We start from the raw sequence: 19,208 nt of genomic DNA, 5'->3' as shown, positions 1-19,208 counted from the left end.
TCTTTTGTTGTCAAGAGATTAATCTCTAGCTAAAGAGTCCCAACTCTACAGCATTTTGTCCCTATCCCCACTCATTGTCAAATCCCTTCAGAAGTTACCTACTTGATCAGTAATTCAGTAATTCCCCAATACCTCTTTACTTTTGGGAAAACTTTCTGGAGAGGCTTGGACATAACAATTAGAAACTGATGAAGCAATATTTTCAGCTTTGTTACTGAGCAATATAACACAATGCTGTTTTAGAAATATTTAAGGAGTTACAAAGCAATGTAAATACAGTTAACACTATTGAACTGTACACTTAAAAATGGTTAAGATGGTAAATTTTCTGTTCTTTTTTTTTAAACCACAATAAAAAAAATACAAAAATTACAAAGGAGTATATTAAGCAGAAGTGCCAAAACAGTTTCAGAGAATCATATCTTCAAGCATCATTTATTTTGGTTTGGTTTCTGGAAAATACGAGTACCTCAAATGCCATCAGGTTTGTGACCCAGTACTTAATTCAGGGAAGGAAAGGAGAGAAATGGAAAAGTGGGAGCAGTTTGAAGTAGCCTTAGCTAATTTGGAACACCTATGTGCAGCCATATAGAATAGTTTCAAGGTCGCTCTCTCCGATGACTAGTCCTTTCACAGAAGAAACTACAGACCCATGTCAATGGCACATGCGACTACCTGACTAGTGTAGTACATATCACAAACTATAAATATCTTTGTATATCTTAGGCCCTCGTTTCTTTACAGGAAGTTAATGCTCTTCTAGAGTTCAATTTGAAAGAGAGTTCCTATAGCACTAGTATGGACCTAAAAACACAGAAGTAAAACTCTGAGGAAATATAGAAAAAATAGAGGTAAAAGTTAACTGTAGATGACTTGACCTATTTTGCAAGATGACCTCATCTATCAAGATTATAGCTGAGGCTTAATCTACAAACAGGACCAATAAAGTATCCTCAAATGGTCTAACAAAATAACTTCTTCCAAGTAAGGATATTTGCCTCTTCAACCTCCATAGCACAAATATGGTGCTGAATATGGCTATGATGGGAAGAAAGAATGAGATTCAAATAAACTATTAAAAAGTGGGGCACAAGGAAAACTGTCAGTCATTACTATGTAAGAACTATGGCAAGAAATAGAAACCCCATGGATCCTACAACAGTGTTATATTCCATTAAAAGTAGAGCCAAAATACTTTGATCAAGCAGATGAAAAAAAATGTAATGTTTGACAAACATGTTACAAAATTTTAAGTCTGTTGATAAGAGAAAAAAATAAGTTTTTTTGGCTGCCAAGCAAATAATACTAGATCATGTATTCAGATCCCTCAAACTTGACAATTTTCCCTATTCCTGAAGTCATGCTATGAAGACAAGGATCTAAGGGCTGGTATACAGTACAGCCACTACCTTGAAATTAAAGATATTGTGGGACATATAATTGAGGTACCTGCTGTTAGTTCCAGGATGGGAGAGAACTATTACTTGAACCAAACGGGAGCAAAAAATAAGTCACCTCTCATGGTAACGGTCTGACTAGATTAAGGGACCAATAAACCAAGAATGTCTCTGAAGTATTGATTTCAGATTTTAAAAAATCATTAATGAATATAATCATTTAAATAGATATCCAGAAACAGAACTATGTGAGATGGTCTCTCTACTACATCCACAGTTATACTCTAAGTCTTAAGAATTTCTCAATAACATCAATTGATGGCATCCCTCTTTATTATAGTAAGAGGACTGGATTGTCAGGCATGTTTGGAATTCTTGCTCTTTTAAGAGTTCAGATTTGCATGCCTGGATGGTGTAAGTAACATGCTTTATTTCCAGGGCTCTAATGTACATTATCTTTTTTGCATTTAAAGTGTGATGAATTATCAAGCTCAAAAAGTTAACTGTTTAGAAGGTGGATTTTTTTTAAGTCATCTTGGTGAAAAGTGGATTATCCTGAAAGAACACCATTACTGGGTCTCACAGCCTGTTGATATGAGAGCTCGATAGGTCAAAGGCTTATGAGTGATAACAACAAAGAATTCTCTCATATGTAACTTGGAGTGGTGATGGTACAACAGCCACCAGTCTTGAAGATATTACTGTGAAATTTTTAGAGCCGTTACAGGTAGAAAAGGATTTTTCCAACTGGTGCCCACAGTAGACCTGTGACGTCTATTCATCCCACTAGAAGCAAACTGGATTTGGCAAAATTTGAATTCCAGTTCTAGATATACAGCTTCATGATTGATTCTGAAGTCTCATAGAGCTTGAAAGTAGTAATGGACTCTTAGTAAGAGTTGATCATCCTGATATAAAGAGATTATAACAGATTTGTTACTTTGTGAAGATCTGATAAGTGAAGCCTGAACAAGGAAGCACTGATGACCTACAAATGAAGGATTTGCCTCTGTGTTAAACAGAGATCTAGTTAGTAGCAGGTTATTTCTAGACCCAAAATCTGCTAATCCTCAGTTTACCAGCACAATTTTCCTGAGGAACAAATCTTTGTATTTTTCTTTAATCACAAGAGGATTCAGATTCCTGAGTAGTCCTCTGGGCTTACTTTGAACCAGAAGTAATGGGTAAATCTTTGTCCAACCCTACTTAGATGAAAAGTCTCTGCTGCTCATTTGGCCAATAAGACATGACTCTCTTTATTATATACTTCATTCCCAAAGTCTAGAATTCAAATGTCAGTTGTGGCAATTCTAGACATTCACTCAGTTTTTGAGGTGACCTCCTCCTACCTGTAAATCCTGTTTAAGTCAGGAAGAGCAAACAAAATACTGAGGATGTTGGATGGCTATACTGCTGAGCATAAACAGGCTATTAATTCTTGTACCCATGGCGTTCTGGCGATTCTCCCTTTTTTCTATATCTATAGGGGTGGTTTCGGGGTTTGTACCAATCCCCTTTGGAGTACCCTCTGTTGTGATAATGTGCCTTCTGATCATGACTATAAAAATATCTATGTTGGTTATAGTATTTGTTGTGGTCTTTATAGTCATTTTCTTTTATACTGTTTTCTTCTGCAACAACAGCATTCACATCTTGTCCAAAGAGGGAAGTGCCATCAAAGGGTAAATGTGAGATCTTCTCCTGGGTTTTCTTAGTGAGAGATGTAAGTCGGAGCCAGGCTTGCCTTCTGTAGTCCACTGCCATTGCCATAACTCTGACTACAGAGTCCATTATGTCCCTAGTAGTACAAAGCTGCCAAAGGCCTGCATCCATACCATCAGATATTATACATCTTGCTTTTCCACGATCAAATTCTGGGTCATGGACCAGATCCTCCATGTCTTCCCAGAGTTTACGCTGATATTGAGTCATATAGGCCATGTAGCTAGCAGCTCGAGCTGCAATGGAAGCAGCATGGTAGAATCTACAACCCATGACCTCCATTTCTTTTGAGGTAGAATCTAGAGGAGATGTTGTGCTTCCTCTTTTGCTATGCTCTAATGCTTCTACAATGGGGCCCTCAGCTGGAGGATTTGGTTGGAAAGGAGAGGTATCCTTGGCCACAGGATATACCCTGTGTCCCATGAAAGAAGAAGGATGGCAATCAGCAGGGTCTTTAAAAACCTCAGTGGTGGCAATTCGCAGAAGAGGATGCAATGGAGGAACCAAACGTTTTTTAGAGGTCACATAATCGGGTTTCCCATCACATGATTCTCCTTCAGATTGTAAGGTTACTCTCTTTATAACACCTCTCTGTTCCATTCTCTTCAAAAGACCTGTGAAACTAGTTTGACTGGGGTCAGCTGGCTGCCCTTTGTCATCACCTGAGGGGGATTTGCAGTCAACTTCTTCTTCAACTGTGGATAAATTTTCTTCCTTGGAGGCGATGTCCCAAGGAACTGAGGAGTTCTCACTTGGCCTAGAATGATGAAATCTGAAACAACTCCTGGACTGCAGATCACGTATCACTCGTGACATCTCAGCCACTTGTGTCTGGAGATAGAGGATGGCATCCTGTCCATGTGGTGAAGCTGAAGACTCTGGAGATACATCCTCCTTGACCTCTGAAGAGGCCAAAGATTCCTGGGGGATCAGAAGTGAAGACGAAGGCAGAGTCTGATAATTTTGTGATGCGTTAAGTGTCTCTGTCTCAGAGATCTTAACACTGGAATAATTTTGATCATTTTTCTGGTTCTCCAATGGGTTCTTAATAGAAGAAGGCTGAGAAACTATCCTTTGTGGACTGCTGGTGCAACTCCCAGAGGAGCTGCTATTTCCAATGGGAAGAGGAACACTGCAGCTAGAGCACATTTCTGGGCGATGATTCTCAGAGGATGGCACCTTAGACTCAGGCATTCTCTGGGTTATCCACATGAACAAGAAAACCAAGGAAGAAAAAAAAATGCTTTTAATATGTTAACTTTCAAGTGCAGAGATTCATGTCCAGTAAGTAGAATTCAATTTTTTTAATTATTATAATTAACAATGAAAGATGCAATCCACTATACGTCAGCAAGGGGATCCCAGAAATCAAATCCACAAGCTTCACTTTCCCAAAGACCCAATACCAACCACTGGCATTAATATGGCACGCTGTCTCTGAAAAAAGAGACTATAAACAAACCCAGTTCAAGGGGTGCCATCCTAGCCTGCTGCTTGGTCCCACGCTAGCATAAGAAAAGGTGGTAAGACCACTGGTGATAACAATTTTTTTAAAAAAATCCCATTTAACATATTTAAGTCAAGAAATAGTAGCTAATAATTGCAGGAAGAACTTGGGCAAAGTTTCACTGATAAAAAAAAGTTTTTTATAAAAGTCCTCCATTGTAGAATCACTGTCAAGCCTTTTTAAAAATTCTCTCATTCACTCTCCATGAATAACAAAACTTTCCAGTTGCATAGTCCTACTTTATGGTTTTCAGAGAGCTTACATATATTTTTGCTACCTCATTTCATCCTCACAACAACCCTGTGAGGTAGGTACTATTCTTATTTGATAAAGAAACTAGGGTTAAAACTACTTAATTTATCCAAAGTCACAGAATTAATGAATAAAGCTGAGAATAAAACCTAGGTAATTTGATTCCAAGTCTCAATTCCCTATTACCACAAAGCAAGAAGCTTCTGATCACCTTGAACAAGAGACAGGAGTTCTCTAATCCATCAAGTAAATAGCCTATTAATAGCAATTTGAGCTATGAAAAATGAAAGTAAAGATCGCTACAAAGGGCTCAGCTAAGTTTGGTTCTCAAAGTAAGGAAAGTATTAGTTTCAGGGTCAGACCCAAATCTGATAAAATCACAGGTAAAAGAGAAAACTTCAACTATATGGGGGATAGACGTTAAAAGATATGAAAACTGAAGTAATAAAACACCTATAACCCATTTTCTTAAGGAATCTTCACATATTCTTTCTTCCAAGATAAAACAAATTTTCTATGGCCACGTAGTTCTGGATGAAAAGGATACAGCTGTATAGGGTACCTGAAGAGAGATAGGAAAGGAGAAGGACACAGGAGCCAAAAAGTTTATATAGAGTTTTTATTCCATTTCCCTTTTATCGGTATCACCACCAAGGCTTATAACTTCCATGTGTCATATCATCCTTTCACATCTTCACTGACAGTAGAGGAACAAAACCAAGAGTAGGAGATATTCTGGGCAAAGAACTCCTTGGACTACCTATTATGGCTCATTCTATCAGTAATGGGCCATTCTGTAAAGCTCTAACCACAGCCACCCATGATTTGATAACACTCTTTAGAGAATGCCTCTTAAATGACAGAAGTAAAGAAATGCAAATCAAATATAATGTACTTACATCACTATGAGAGGTGCTAGGCTCTTCATCATCACTGCTGACCAGATCAATGTACTCAAGAACAGGTCTTAATGGTCCTTCCTGTGAAAGAATTGAGCAAAGTAACAAGTCACGAACAGTTATTCAAAATAACTAGCATTTAAAACAGTCATGTTTGTTGGGACAGGCAAGAATTCCTCTAAAGAGGATGCCTTATGGTTGGCAGAAAATAGAATAAATTCAGAGAAAAATATTCAGAATATGTATTGGGTTGGCCCAATTTCTGTAAAATAAAACACACTTTTCATTTTCAGTAATAGCTTTATTGATTTGGATATTTTGAGTATGCTGGCTTCTCCTGCTATTGGCTTCCAGTGGGTGGAGGCCAAGGATGCTGCTAAAACATCTCCCCATGCATAATACAGCTCCACAGCAAAAAATTATTTGGCCAAAATGTCAATAGTATCAAGAAATTTCACAAACCATTTTTGACATGTTTGATCAGTCACAGCACCTTCTCCATACACTGCACAAATCTTTTTTTGCGTTTTAGTTGCATCTTTACCTTTCTTGAAATAATAAAGCATAATACTCTGAAAATGTTGTGTATCTTCCACCTTCAATATTAAAATGACTGCACAAAAATCCACCAATTTTGATATGTTTTTTTAACATGGACGCTGGTATGACAGCTGTCACAAAACAATCTAACAAAATTGTTTTGAATGAAGTTAAAGACAACTATGCACTACTAGAGCCATCATATGAAAAAAAAAAATAACAGTTTTTGGCCAACCAAACGCATGAATAAAAAATGATGACAAGACCAAGAAGGAAGAGTCTAATACTAGTAAGAGTATCATGACTATGTCAATTCCTTGGGGAAAGGATTATTAATACAGAAACAGGCTATAAGGACATAGGTATAATGACCCAATGCTTTTCAAATGGAATGGGTATCAATGACTTGTTAGATATCCAAGCTCAAAATCCTGGAGCTCTCTGACCAACAGCTGACCTGATTTTTCTCCATCCTTTCTTTCCATCCATACTGACTCTATAATGAACCAGGCCTTGAATGTGAGGCTTAAAAGCCTCGATTTTATTCCACAAAGAGAATCAATAAATACTAAAATGAGAATAACAGCCCTGACCTGTGTGGCTCAGTTGGTTGGGTGTCATTCTGTAAAGCAAAAGGTCACTAGTTCGATTCCCAGTAAGGGCACATGCCTGGGTTGCGGGTTTGGTCCCTGGTCGCGGCACGTATGAGAGGCAACCAATCAATGTTTATCTCCCTCTCTTTCTCCCTCCCTTCCCCTCTCTCTAAAAATCAATGAACAAAATATTTTAAAAATAAAATGGTAGTGACATTATTTGAGAGTTGTGCTTTAAGAAGATTAATCACATAAAGAAGTATGAGGAGTGGGGAAAGCAGAAAAATGTATCAGGCCAGACACAAATTAATGCAGAACTAAAATAGTGGTGATGGCAAGAACAGTATTGTAGTGCATATACCAGAGAATACATGGGTATATTGGCGGGTGGGAGAGAGGGAGATTGGCAATACAAAACAAAACCCCAACAATAACCAGAAGTCAAAGCGGTCACCAAGGTTTCAAGCTTGGGTGACTAGAAGGATACTAACACCATTAATATAAATTTGGAATACAGAAACACAAAGCTGATACTTTGCATGTAACAATTTGATATGGCAGTGGTACACAGAGGTATTTGGCAGAGAGCTGGAAATACAGGCCTGTAATCTGAATGTATGAACATAACTGAGAATAGAGTTTGGCAGTGGCCACCCTAAAAGACTATTAACTTTAGTTTTAAATTGAAAATATGATGTTGCTATGGAAGAAAGCCAAGAGGAGAAAGAAGAGATTTAAGGAGACTCTTGAGGAAATGTTGGAATTTTAGGATTCAAGTAAAAAGAGCTAAGTAGGAAATCAGAGATTGGAAAAGAATCAGAGAATGCATAAACTCAAAAAAGCTAGAGAGTAAACCTCAGCAGAAAGTTATGAATGTTAAATGAAACCAAACACACACACGCCACTGAATCTGGCAACAGATTTTAAAATTCCTTTGAGAGAGAGCAAATATCCAATTAGTGAGCACAAAAATCATTCTATTAAAAAATTAAGTAGAAAACAAGGCAGTAAAGGACATGAGTATAGTAGTCCCTCACTACATTGCGGTTCACTTATCACAGCCTCACTATATCGCGGGACTTTTAAAAATATTATACTTAATTATTTATTGCGGATTTTTCACTATATCATGGGATTTTGAGGTACTGTATACGTATGTTGTTAAAGTTATGTAGGTTTAAGAGTGTAGAATATGTTTAAGAACACAGTGTTTATAGAAGTGTGGAAAAGGTTAATAAGGGAGTGGGAAAGGTTAATAAGGGACTGGGAATGGTTTATAAGTGTGTGGGAAGGGTTTATAAAGCCTTAAAATATATATAAATACTAAAATAAATATAAGGTTCCTACTTCACGGATTTTCACCTATTGCGGGGGAGAGGAGGGTCCTAAAACTAATACCTGCGGTAAGTGTGGGAATACTGTAAAAAGTATTCTTTTAAAAAATCTAGTATGGGCCCTGGCTACTGTGGCTCAGTGGATTTAGCGTCAGCCTGCGAGCCAAGTGTCACTGGTTCGATTCTGAGTCAGGACACATTACTAGGTTGCACATCAGGTCCCCAGTTGGGGATGCGAGTGAGAGGCAACCACACAGTGATGTTTCTCTCCCTCTCTTTCTTTTTTCCCCTCTCTCTAAATACAAATAAACAAACAAATAAATAATTTTTAAAATTAAAAAAAAATCCAGTATGTTAAGAACAAGAGGAAAGAATGCAGGAGGAGAATATGGCTGAAGGAAAAATTTCTTAGGATAGAGAAAACTGACTGTTGGCAAGCAAAAGTGGTTAATTTGGTAGAAAACCTAACAGAAAAAGACACTAGTGTCTGGAGACAGAAGCTAAGATCTGGTTGAAGATCCTCTTCCTGAAAGATGCATCTAGTCTCAAAGATAGACTGCTTCTCCTCCTAGGCTATAATTTCTCCGCAAGCAGAAAATGGCTCTCCTTGCAGGTAGTGATCCAGCCACTAAGATAAAACCATAAAGCAAACTTTTGGGTAGAAATCATATAATAAAGTAATTGAGACTTTTGCCTAAGCTGTAAAAAGAACAGATATTCTCCAATGTGTGGTCAACAGAGATGCATCACCTACTTCAAGACTAAATCCTACCACCGGTATTAAGATTATCAAAATCAGCCCTGGCTGGTGTGGCTCAGTGGATTGAGAGGCAGCCTGTGAACCAAAGGGTCACAGGTTCAATTCCCAGTCAGGGCACATGCCTGGGTTGTGAGCCAGGTCCTCATTTGGAGGCACAAACATGGATGTCTCCCTGCCTCCCTTCCCCTCTCTCTAAAAATAAATAAATAAGATCTTTAAAAAAAAAAAGGTCACCCAACCCGAAAAGGCATCAAAATCCTATTTTTAAAAAAAATTATCAAAATCATGTTTACTCTAAGAAGGAAGTAGAGATAAAAATAGCTTCTATTGTTCACACAATTACCTGAGTTTACTCTCCTCAAGAAATGAGCATTTGATAATTTTATTATACGCCCACAGAAATAGCACACCAAGAAAATCTTCAGGTTACTGGAAATATAGAGGTAAAGGGCAGAATTTCCATGAACAGATAGTAGGTACAGAAATAAGAGAGATGGCCCTGGCTGGTGTGGCTCAGGGGATTGAGTGCCAGCATGTGAACCAAAAGGTCACCTGTTCAAGTCCCAGTCAGGGGATATGCTTGGGTTGCAGGCCAGGTCCCCAGTTGGGGAGGTGTGAGAGGCAATCAATGTTTCCCTCACACATTGATGTCTCCCCCTCTCTGTCTCCCTCCCTTCCCCTCTCTGTAAAAAATAAATAGACTATCAGAAGAGGCAGAAGTGAAAACAGATGAGGGAAGACTACGAGAAATTTCCTACTAGAGCGATATGCACAACTAAACAATGGCAACTTCATATTAATTCACACTAATTAAATAGAATAAAAAGAATCAGGATAGGAGATCCAAAAGTGAGAAAAAGCAGAAGTCATTTAGAATATTTACTCATTTACTGAACAAATAATTGTGGAGATGTAAGTGATAAAATGGTAGAAAGAGAAGACAAGGCTCTGAGACTTCCAAAACAGCAAAGAAACTGAGTGGAAAAATAAGAGAAGTAAGCCAAAGGAAAAGATTATTTTATAAATAAATACTCTACACTTCAGCCCATTTCCACAGTGGATAACTTGCACCATAATGAGGGAATCAAAACACTTTAGTATTGCGTTTATTTTCCTACTGATCGATAAATTTGTTATTCTGCCCTATATACAGGGATTGTGCTAAACTTTTCATGCACATAATTTTATTTAATCTCCACAATAACTGGACAAGGTAAAATACTGAATTACTATTATCCCACTTAAGAAATGAGAAAACTAAGTGAGTTACACCTGGTTCTCTAAACACACAATTAGCTGTGTGGTCAAAGCAACTCAAAATATGCATATATGTACTATTTTTAAATCCATGAGTTTCTGAGATATAATACTTGTCAATAAGAAAAAAAAAGACTACCTGCTTTTATCCTGAACACCGAATAACTCGAAATACTGACCAAAAAATAAGTTAACTCACCCCTAAAGGCAATGTTTCTAATACAAAGAGTGAGAAGAAATAATTTCATATATTTATAATGACTGTTTATACCCTAAACAACTATACATGCATGTGGCCCTCCATTTACAAGGTATTTTACTTGAATTTGCTCCATCCATCAACTAGTAAACCATCATTTTCATCTCTTCTGTATCAATAAGAAAACCAAAGGATTCTACTTCCAAAGCCACAATTTAGGGGCAGGAGTACAAATACAAGCAAAACAGATCAGAAACACAGCTGTATTAATATAACTTTTTAAAAACATTAAGTAAAAAAAAGGTTTCATTCCTGTTATTAGAAAATTGATTCTTATACCAAAACCAAAACACCAATTGCTTACTAACTGGAAAGTAATGTCAATACACTGAGATGTAGTATAAAAACAAAAACAAAAAACAAAACTTTACCCCAGTCTAAAGCAAATACATATTTAAGACAGATGCAAAAACCTAATCTAAAACCCAGATAATTCATGGGTTTTTTTTTTCCATATAGAGAAGTTAGGGACATAGTTTACTTCTGCAGCCCTGCCCAGTTCAAAAATTTCAAATGGTTCTCAATTGCCCACTCTAAGTTCATATTTAGTCCACAATTCAAGATCTATACTACCTGCTCCATCCTTTCCTCTCATATTTGGAAAAAAAATAAATAAATAAATAACAACTATCTTCCAGTAATACACAAATCTTGCTTTCCCAATTTTGATGTCTTTCTTTATTTCTTCTCAAAATGACACTTTAAACATATACAAATACTAAATGCTATTTATGCCAAAGTCATAAACTGAAAGTCTTTTTTGTTTATAGCACCATGTACTTTTTATAAAAGAACTACCTACCAGAACTATTGACATACTGCTCACCTATTTCGTTTCCCACACTAAAATATTGACACTTGCGGGTAGGATACATTTCCAATTAATATTTGCAGCTCTAACTTAATTCATGACTTTGCATATTATGAGCTCCAACATTTTTATTAAGCTTGTTACAGTCCTAAGACACCCAGATAAAGATAGCCTTTTTTTTGCCTATGACCCATTCTACTGCAGGTAAAGTATTATCACTTGACCCATGTGCTCAAGTTATTATGAAATCATACCTTGATTTCTTTGACTATTTCCACATATTCAATGATTCCACATTAAACCAATAAACTTGGCTGAAACCTCAATCTCAAGTGCTGTTCTTAAGATTATGATAGGTTGCCTCAGCAGTTTTTAATAGCTTTGTATCCAGAGTAGCACTGTGAAAAATCATGTCATCAGCTCTTGGCTAAAACAGTTTTCTGGGAATAAATTAAAATATCCAATTTCTAAGAAAGATATAAAGATGGCTGAATAGTCATATTACTAAACTGAACAGAAAATGAGAGAAAAAGACCCAAATGAAGAGTTTTTGTTATGGTAACATTGTTTCTTGATTTGAGCACTGTTTTCACAGGTGTATTGGCTTTGCAAAAGTCAAACAGCATACTTATGAATTGTGTTCTATTATATTTTAATAAAATATTGGGTTGGCCAAAAAGTCCATTTAGTATTTTCTGTAAAATAAAAGATACATTTTTCATTTTCACCAATAACTATTGACTTGAATATTTTGAGTATGTCGGCTATCTCCTGCTATTGGCTTCTAGTGGGTAGAGGCCAGGGGTGCTGCTGAACATCTTCCAGTGCATCAGACATCCTCACAGCAAAGACTTATTTGGCCAAAATGTCAATAGTACCAAGGAACTTCGCAAACCACTCCTGACATGTTCGATTGATCAGTCATAGCACCTTTTCCATGAACTGCACAAATCTTATTTTGCATTTCAGTTGCATTTTTACCTTCCTTGAAATAATAATGCATCATAAGCCAAAAATATTGTGTATCTTCTTCCACCTTCAATATTAAAATGACTGCACAAAAATTCACTAATTTGTTACGTTTTTAAAAAATGTACGCTGATATAAAAGCTTTCATAAAACAATCTAACAAAATTGTTTCAAATGAAATTTAAGACAAATAAGCACTACTAGAGCCATCATATGAAAAAAATGTAACGGATTTTTTGGTCAATCCAATATAAACAAAAAGGGTCATTTTGAACCTCTATATCTCTATTTTTCCTTTCTTTCAGCATGCTGTTTAGTTTTGGACTCTATATTTTGCAAACAACAGAAAGACTGCTGTGCTGTGGATCAAATATGCAAACATTTAATTAATTAACAGCAAACTAAGAAATCCAAACAGAGTAAATCAAGAAATGACATCATAATGCTCTTTTTGTATCTGAATAAATCTTAAACAGAGAACTGCTTATTCTCATTATTGAATAAGTGTTACCTGAAGAAGTATAAGACTAGGTGACAGAAATAGAAGATTCCATCTCCAAATGTATTTTAAAATAGAATTAAGGTATCATTGTCATTTAAGTGTTACCACTAAAAAGATAGAGGGAATGTTTTTAATAGATTTCTTCTTGGATTGTAATTACATTTGATATATATAATTCATTTCTCCACATGGAAGTACCAAACCTTTGAACCTCTTTTTGAAAACAAGGATAAATATAAAATGTTGTGTCAAGCTGTATACACAAAACATTGATTTTATATTTTTTATTCTAGTTACAAAGATTAACAGATTCTCTCCACTTAAAATAAAGCTTCAGGATATTTTTAAACTTCAACTTAATACAAGCTTATATTAGTTACAAGCTACAATTCTTCATTCCAGGATACAAAAACCTCATTTTCCAAATCTTATTTTAGTAGATTCCATTTGTGACTTTCAAAGTAAGACATCACACTCATAAAGTAGTGTGTCATTCTTATATTTACACAAAATGTCAAGATAAATACTCTCCATTCACAAATATATCAATATTCAGAAGAACCTGAAATATCTGTCCTAAAGAGTCATGGAATTCTGTTATCAAATATACTTCAGTCTACCATGACTGAAGGGGCAGGACACAATTCTTCTAACTGCCCCCGCCCCCAAACCGTAAAAGTTTAAAATGAAAAAGAGTACCATATACACTAACACTGGAGAAAAAGCCATAAAATGATCTTGTGAAAGATTCCTACAGAAATTCATTAAAATACAATAAAATAATAGATCATCAAAATGGCTCTAATGTTGGGATACTAGACATAGACAATATTGCTTAATAACCAGTTTTAATAAGTTGCCCCAAAACCAATACAAATACACATCAGACACTGTTTAAGAAAAATTACAAAAAATTAATAGCAAACCTCAACTATAGTATTGAAAGAGTAATTTAGCATAAAGGTATTCTCTAGGTAAGATATTACTTTAAGCATAGCCCTTGTTATACTTAATAGTTTTGGGTGAAAATCATCCCAAAACATATTATTCCCACTATTTCCGTAAACCAATGCTTTACAAAGTGTAGTTCAGAGAATAGTCTGCCCCTGTATTTTTCCAAAAATGAAGTTTTGTAGGCCCACCTGTAAATTCTGGTTCAATAGGTACCGAGTGAGGCTTAGGAATCTACACTTACTAATGCTTGAAAACTGTCTCAAAGGAAATAAAGTCAGAAAATACTATATATGAACGTTCCTGGTAATACAGGGAGCTTCATTAGGAACATCAATTGTTGCGCTCTGCTGTCACATCGTGACCTCAGCGATTAGTGAGACCTTCGAGCTCTCGGTCTCCACCTTATGAAGCTACCTAACGCTCGGGTTCTGGTTCTCACAACCCTCCTGTCTTCTGCCGCCTCCTCATCATTAGCTGCTCCTTCTCCCGCACCTGCGTCTCATCTCTGAGACACTCTTGCCCCATTTCAATACACAGTCTTAAGAGACCAGGACTTTGCAGAGTTTGAAATGGCTCTGCAAGAAGGCATGAGAAGAGGCCTTAAGCGTACATCATGTACTTTAGCCAACAGTCTTTGTAATGGCTGCTGTGGATGCTCAGAGGCCTCTTTTGGTCCATTTCCTAATCCTATGCCATGCTCCACGCTGTCTAGCACCTTAGACGAGCATACATATTTGTTGGGTGATGAACGAACAGATGAGGGGTAGGTAGTCTCATAACCGCTAACCACGCAGGCTTTGACTCTGGGAAAATCCGAATACCGTTGCTACTTACACTAACAAACTGAATGTCATCTTCATTTTCATCCGTTGTGGACTCAGATGCTTCAGGCCCAGCTGGAGGAACGGATTCTATTATCTACAAAAATAAGCCAAAACACGCTTATCTATACAGCCACGTATTTGCAGGAAGAGATTTTCCCGAAAGGAACGAAAAAAGACGAGCTTTAAAGACAACCTAACGGCACAATTCAACGCAAATCCGAATATGAACAGAACTCGATGGAGTCGGATTATGCCTCTGCATACGTGGAGTTGTAGGGACCAGACAGCTAAAACCGGTTGCCGCCCCCTCCGGACTCCCCCATCTTCTCAAGAACGAGGGACACAGGCTCACTGCTGAACAGGAAGCCTGTCACCCGAGCAGCGGCAACAAGAAAACTCAGTGCGGATGCAGGGGGCCGGGGCGGCCGGGCGGCCATTGTTGCTGCTGGCTCCTGGCTCAGACCTGCACAGTCCGCAAAGCCGGTCTCGGCCCGAGACGCTGAGCGTATCGCCCCGCCGCTGCAGCCGAGCACCAGGCCTCACACCCAACAAAACACAAAACCCTTCGCGGTTCGCCTACTCACCTCTGACCCTGGGTCTCCCATTTCTCCGACGGCCTAACTGACAGCACCGCCGCTCCAGCTGTCCCTGCGGCCGCCGCTGTCGCTGTTGTCCTCGCCGACACAGCCACCGCCACGACCTCCCTTCCCGCGCAGCACCGCTACGCGCCGTTGTGACCCGCCCCTGCGTGAGCGCCGACGCCGCAGACGCCGCCCGGGGAAAGAGATGGAAAACCGCCTCAGAAGGAGGAGCGGCCCGCTCTGGCCTGAAAGCCTCCGAAGCCTCTTTCCCACAGTCCCAGCCTTCCCCACGGCGCACAGGATTCTTGGAATTGTAGTTCTTATCACCCGCGGATGCCCAAGTGGTGGTGGAAAAGAGCGAAAAAGAACCCGAAAGCAAAGCGCATGCGTTTCGCCACGGTGACGTCATAGAGTTTAGCGGAGCGGTGGGTAGGCTAGTTTGTATTTAATAGAGAAAGGGTGGAGGTGGGGATGCGAGGAAGGTTTAGAGTTGGGTTTTGTTCGGTTGTGGACGTGAAACTCAGTTAAAGGTGGTGTGAAGGATACTCAGTTTTTCTTTTTCTTTTCTTTCCTTCCCTTTCCTTCCTTCCTTCCTTCCTTCCTTTCTCTTTTTACGGAAGGCCAGGAATGTCGAGGTTTAGCTGAATTCTAAGATCAGAAAAGAAATCTGATGTGTCTTTACTCAACTGCTTCCCAGCTTCAGCCTCCCAGACCCAGTATGTAATTAATACAACCCAGGAAGAAAATTGAGGACCAGATCTCCAGTCTCTAGGTTAGATTGAAAAAAACTAGCAAAGCTAGAGAACCCAGGGTCCAATAGGACAGGAAGTCGAGGCCTTAGCTAACTTGATCACCAAATCCTAGACCCATGATATTAACATGTACTTTTAAAAGTTATTCTCAATTTTACCTTCGTAAAATAAAAGTTGACCTTTTTACAATGTTCACACTCAAAAAGCAGTCTATAAAATAGTTCACTCATATTCAACTATATGTTTTAAATTATTTTCACTTAATGCCTTACAAAAAAGGCCTTTTTCACACACCAACTGCCAAAGGTTTTGAAAAGAATGCAGGTTGGAAAATTCTTTTCAATCTTAGAATCTGTTTTTGTTTGTATATATACAACCAAACTTACCTATGCTTATAGTTACTGCTTAGCATTTGATGTTTTCTGCATTTCCTTTAAGTGCTTTATGACTTCAGTTGCTTTTCTCCTGTCAGTTTGAGAAATTTTGAGGCAAATGGAGAATGAGAAACCCACCAATTGTGTCCCTCAAAAGCTATATGTAAATGTCTAAAACTTAAATGTCTAGGTAAAACTTGTATTTAAGTTTCTCCTAATGTGCTGGTGAAAGTTGAGTGGAACATTTACTTTACGGGTGCAGGTAAGAGTTCATTGGTAAAACTCTTCGAAAGCAAGCATTATGTGGCTAGAGCCCAAAATACTCATATCCTTCAATTCAGTTGTTGTCATTGCAAGACTTTGTCCTGAGGACATAATTTAATCTGTAGGAAAGCTATGCAAAATATTTATCACAGGGTTTTTTTGTTTGCTTGTTTGTTTTTGTAATAACAAAAATTGGAAACCATCTAAATGTCTGATTGGGGAAAGGAACAGTTCAACTTCGATGTGCACTCTACCAACAAACAGTGTAAAGTGTTTTTACCACCACTGAAAATGTTTAGAAAAAATTTCTAAAAGTGTATTTCTCAAAATTAAAGATATGTATAATGTGATCAGAACCATATAAAAACCACCAAGTTACCCATGCATAAAACAAGAAACCTACTTTAAAAATATTAATAATTTTCTCTGGGTAGCTGGACTATACGTTTGTAAGAAAATCCTTCTAAACTTTCTAACAGATTTATCAGACATGCCTGTAGTTCCCACAAGGCCAGGTTTGTTTAGGTTGGTGTAGCAAAAGACAACAAACCATAGGCAAAGCCCTGAGAGTCTTTCAGTCCTAAGAAATTTAGAAGAGATTGGATTGGATGACTTTAAAGCCAGTTTTTGAAATAGGGATCTGGTTAGAATCGGAAGAAGCAGAGTAATTTGCTGATTAGTTCAAGATTCAAGACAGAGACTTAATTAACTATGAGGAAATTTTTTTTATGTCTTAACTTGGGATGCAAATGCATTATTTTGCTTTATGAGAGAAGATCTTGAAGGGAGCTCATCACTGGATTTAATAACCACTCTAATTTAGTTGTCTTAGATTTGTCCTAAGCAACATAATAGATTTCCAGATCTATATTAGAGGCATTATGTTGATATTCTTCCTTCAACTCATTATGTAACAAAGAAGTAATGACTTCAACTTCTGTTTTCATCAGTTTTCTACTGCTTTCTTGTTGGATGATTATTTATAGAACCATCTGTCTAAAAATTGGCTGCACAGCAGTATTTAAGATTCTGGAGACCTGGTTCTTGCTAAGGGGATGCATTGTTAAGGCTTGAACCCTCCTTAAGAATCATTATCCAATATTCATAAATCTCCAAAAAAGGGAAGGTATGGCTAGCATGAGCCTGTAACTTAAGGATCATTCAACTTGGGCAAAAAGTTCATGTATACACGGCATAGAATCTTACTATACTTTAGTAAAAGCACAAACACTTTCAATGCACTTCTATTATTAAGAACCGTATTTGGTTTGGATTAAATGCTCTGGTTTTAAAACCTGGCAACTGGAATTATCTATTTGATAATTTCTGATAAAGTGAGAAATAGATTTATAGGCATTTATTCCAAAATCATATTCTTCCAGGAAGAAGATTGCTTTTTATGGAATCAGTTGTCGCTGTGATTTCCTGGGAGTTACAGGATTAGAACAAAGATCATTTGGTTCTGTTAGAGTATAAAAGACTAGCTCAGAGGTCTATAGAACAATTTCTTCATTCCTCTCAGGTCTGGATTTCTGTACCAGTGTTGCGCATAAAGAAAATAAACCTACGGGAGCACAGCACAAAAGAGAGTGACTTATTTTTGTGGTTGGTTTTTAAGTACAAGGAATTTTTTTTCTTTTTATTATTGAGTTTATCGGGGTGACATTGGTTAATAAAATTACATAGGTTTCAGGTGTACAGTTCTGTAATACCTCGTCTGTATATTGTGTGTTCCCCACCCCAAGACAAGTCTCCTTCCATCACCATTTATCTCCCCTTTACCCTCTTCTACCTCCCCTCATCCCCTTTTCCCTCTGGTAATCATTATACTGTTGTCTGTGTCTATGAGGTGTTTTCTTTGTTTGTTTGTTTTGCTTAATCCCTTCAAATTTTTCATCCAGCCCCACAACCCCTTCTCTGACAGCTCTGTCTGTTCTCTGCCTATGAGTCTGTTTCTGTTTTGTTTGTTGGTTTATTTTGTTCATTAGATTTCACATATGAGTAAACTCATATAAGACTTTACTAGGCACTTTTTTCATTAGAGCAAGCTGTGTTAATTACTTCTTTAGATTATGGACATTCTCCCTTCAAGCAAGAATGTATTTGCCCTATGAGTAAACTGAAACCAGTGTGTTTTGTTGCTGTTATTACACATTTTGAGTAACTTGCAAAATTTCCTGTCCCCTTTGTAGAAATATTTGAAGGATCATCATTCACTGTATTTGCATTCTCCATGTAAGGCTACTGAACCAGAATTCTGATGGTTCAACTTGTAGTGGGTTACAAGGGTTTTGAAAAGACTGTGAACATCCAAAAATATTAGACATGGTTTGTATTTATTAAAGTGCATAGTGCTAAGTGTAGATAGAATTGTAACAATACTGCTGCTAGGTCATAAGTTTTAAGATTTATTTAACCTCTTTTATGATAACCTATGTGTTAGAATAGTTGTAAAAATCTATTTATTGAAGAGTTACTGTGGAGGAATTTAAGGCAGGCATAACTAATATTTGTTTCTTCCCACAAGCTGGAGAGTGAAAAATCCTAAGCAGAAGACATCTCTGTATCATCTCACTTATAGAAAAATTACATAATATGTATTATCATATTCTATATCTCTATACACAGAGACATACTTTTTTCTGAATCATTGGAGA

The 19,208-nt window shown here is 37.4% G+C and overlaps 1 protein-coding gene across 2 annotated transcripts in view; it reads right to left on the bottom strand.

The window, feature by feature from the left end:
• Window positions 1-15,403, bottom strand: part of ZNF451 (zinc finger protein 451) — a 68,795-nt gene extending 53,392 nt beyond the window's left edge. The window contains exons 1-4 of one of the 2 annotated variants that reach the window (XM_090282628.1): window positions 15,165-15,403; window positions 14,591-14,674; window positions 5,778-5,858; window positions 2,328-4,316 (exon numbers count right to left, since the gene is read on the bottom strand). In XM_090282628.1, the coding sequence (XP_090138754.1) occupies window positions 2,829-4,316; window positions 5,778-5,858; window positions 14,591-14,674; window positions 15,165-15,185 (1,674 nt within the window). In that variant the 5' untranslated portion in view covers window positions 15,186-15,403 and the 3' untranslated portion in view covers window positions 2,328-2,828. Of the gene's footprint in view, window positions 1-2,327; window positions 4,317-5,777; window positions 5,859-14,590; window positions 14,675-15,164 lie in introns of those variants that run through there. The other variant, XM_090282627.1, reaches the window with a different exon arrangement.
• Window positions 15,404-19,208: the final 3,805 nt, after the last annotated feature.

Source organism: Furipterus horrens, unplaced genomic scaffold (assembly GCF_987537825.1).
Source record: "Furipterus horrens unplaced genomic scaffold, mFurHor1.1.pri manual_scaffold_6, whole genome shotgun sequence".
NCBI lineage: Eukaryota > Metazoa > Chordata > Mammalia > Chiroptera > Furipteridae > Furipterus > Furipterus horrens.
The sequence above is the reverse complement of the archived record's forward strand: the minus strand, read 5'-3'. Positions and strand labels throughout refer to the sequence as shown.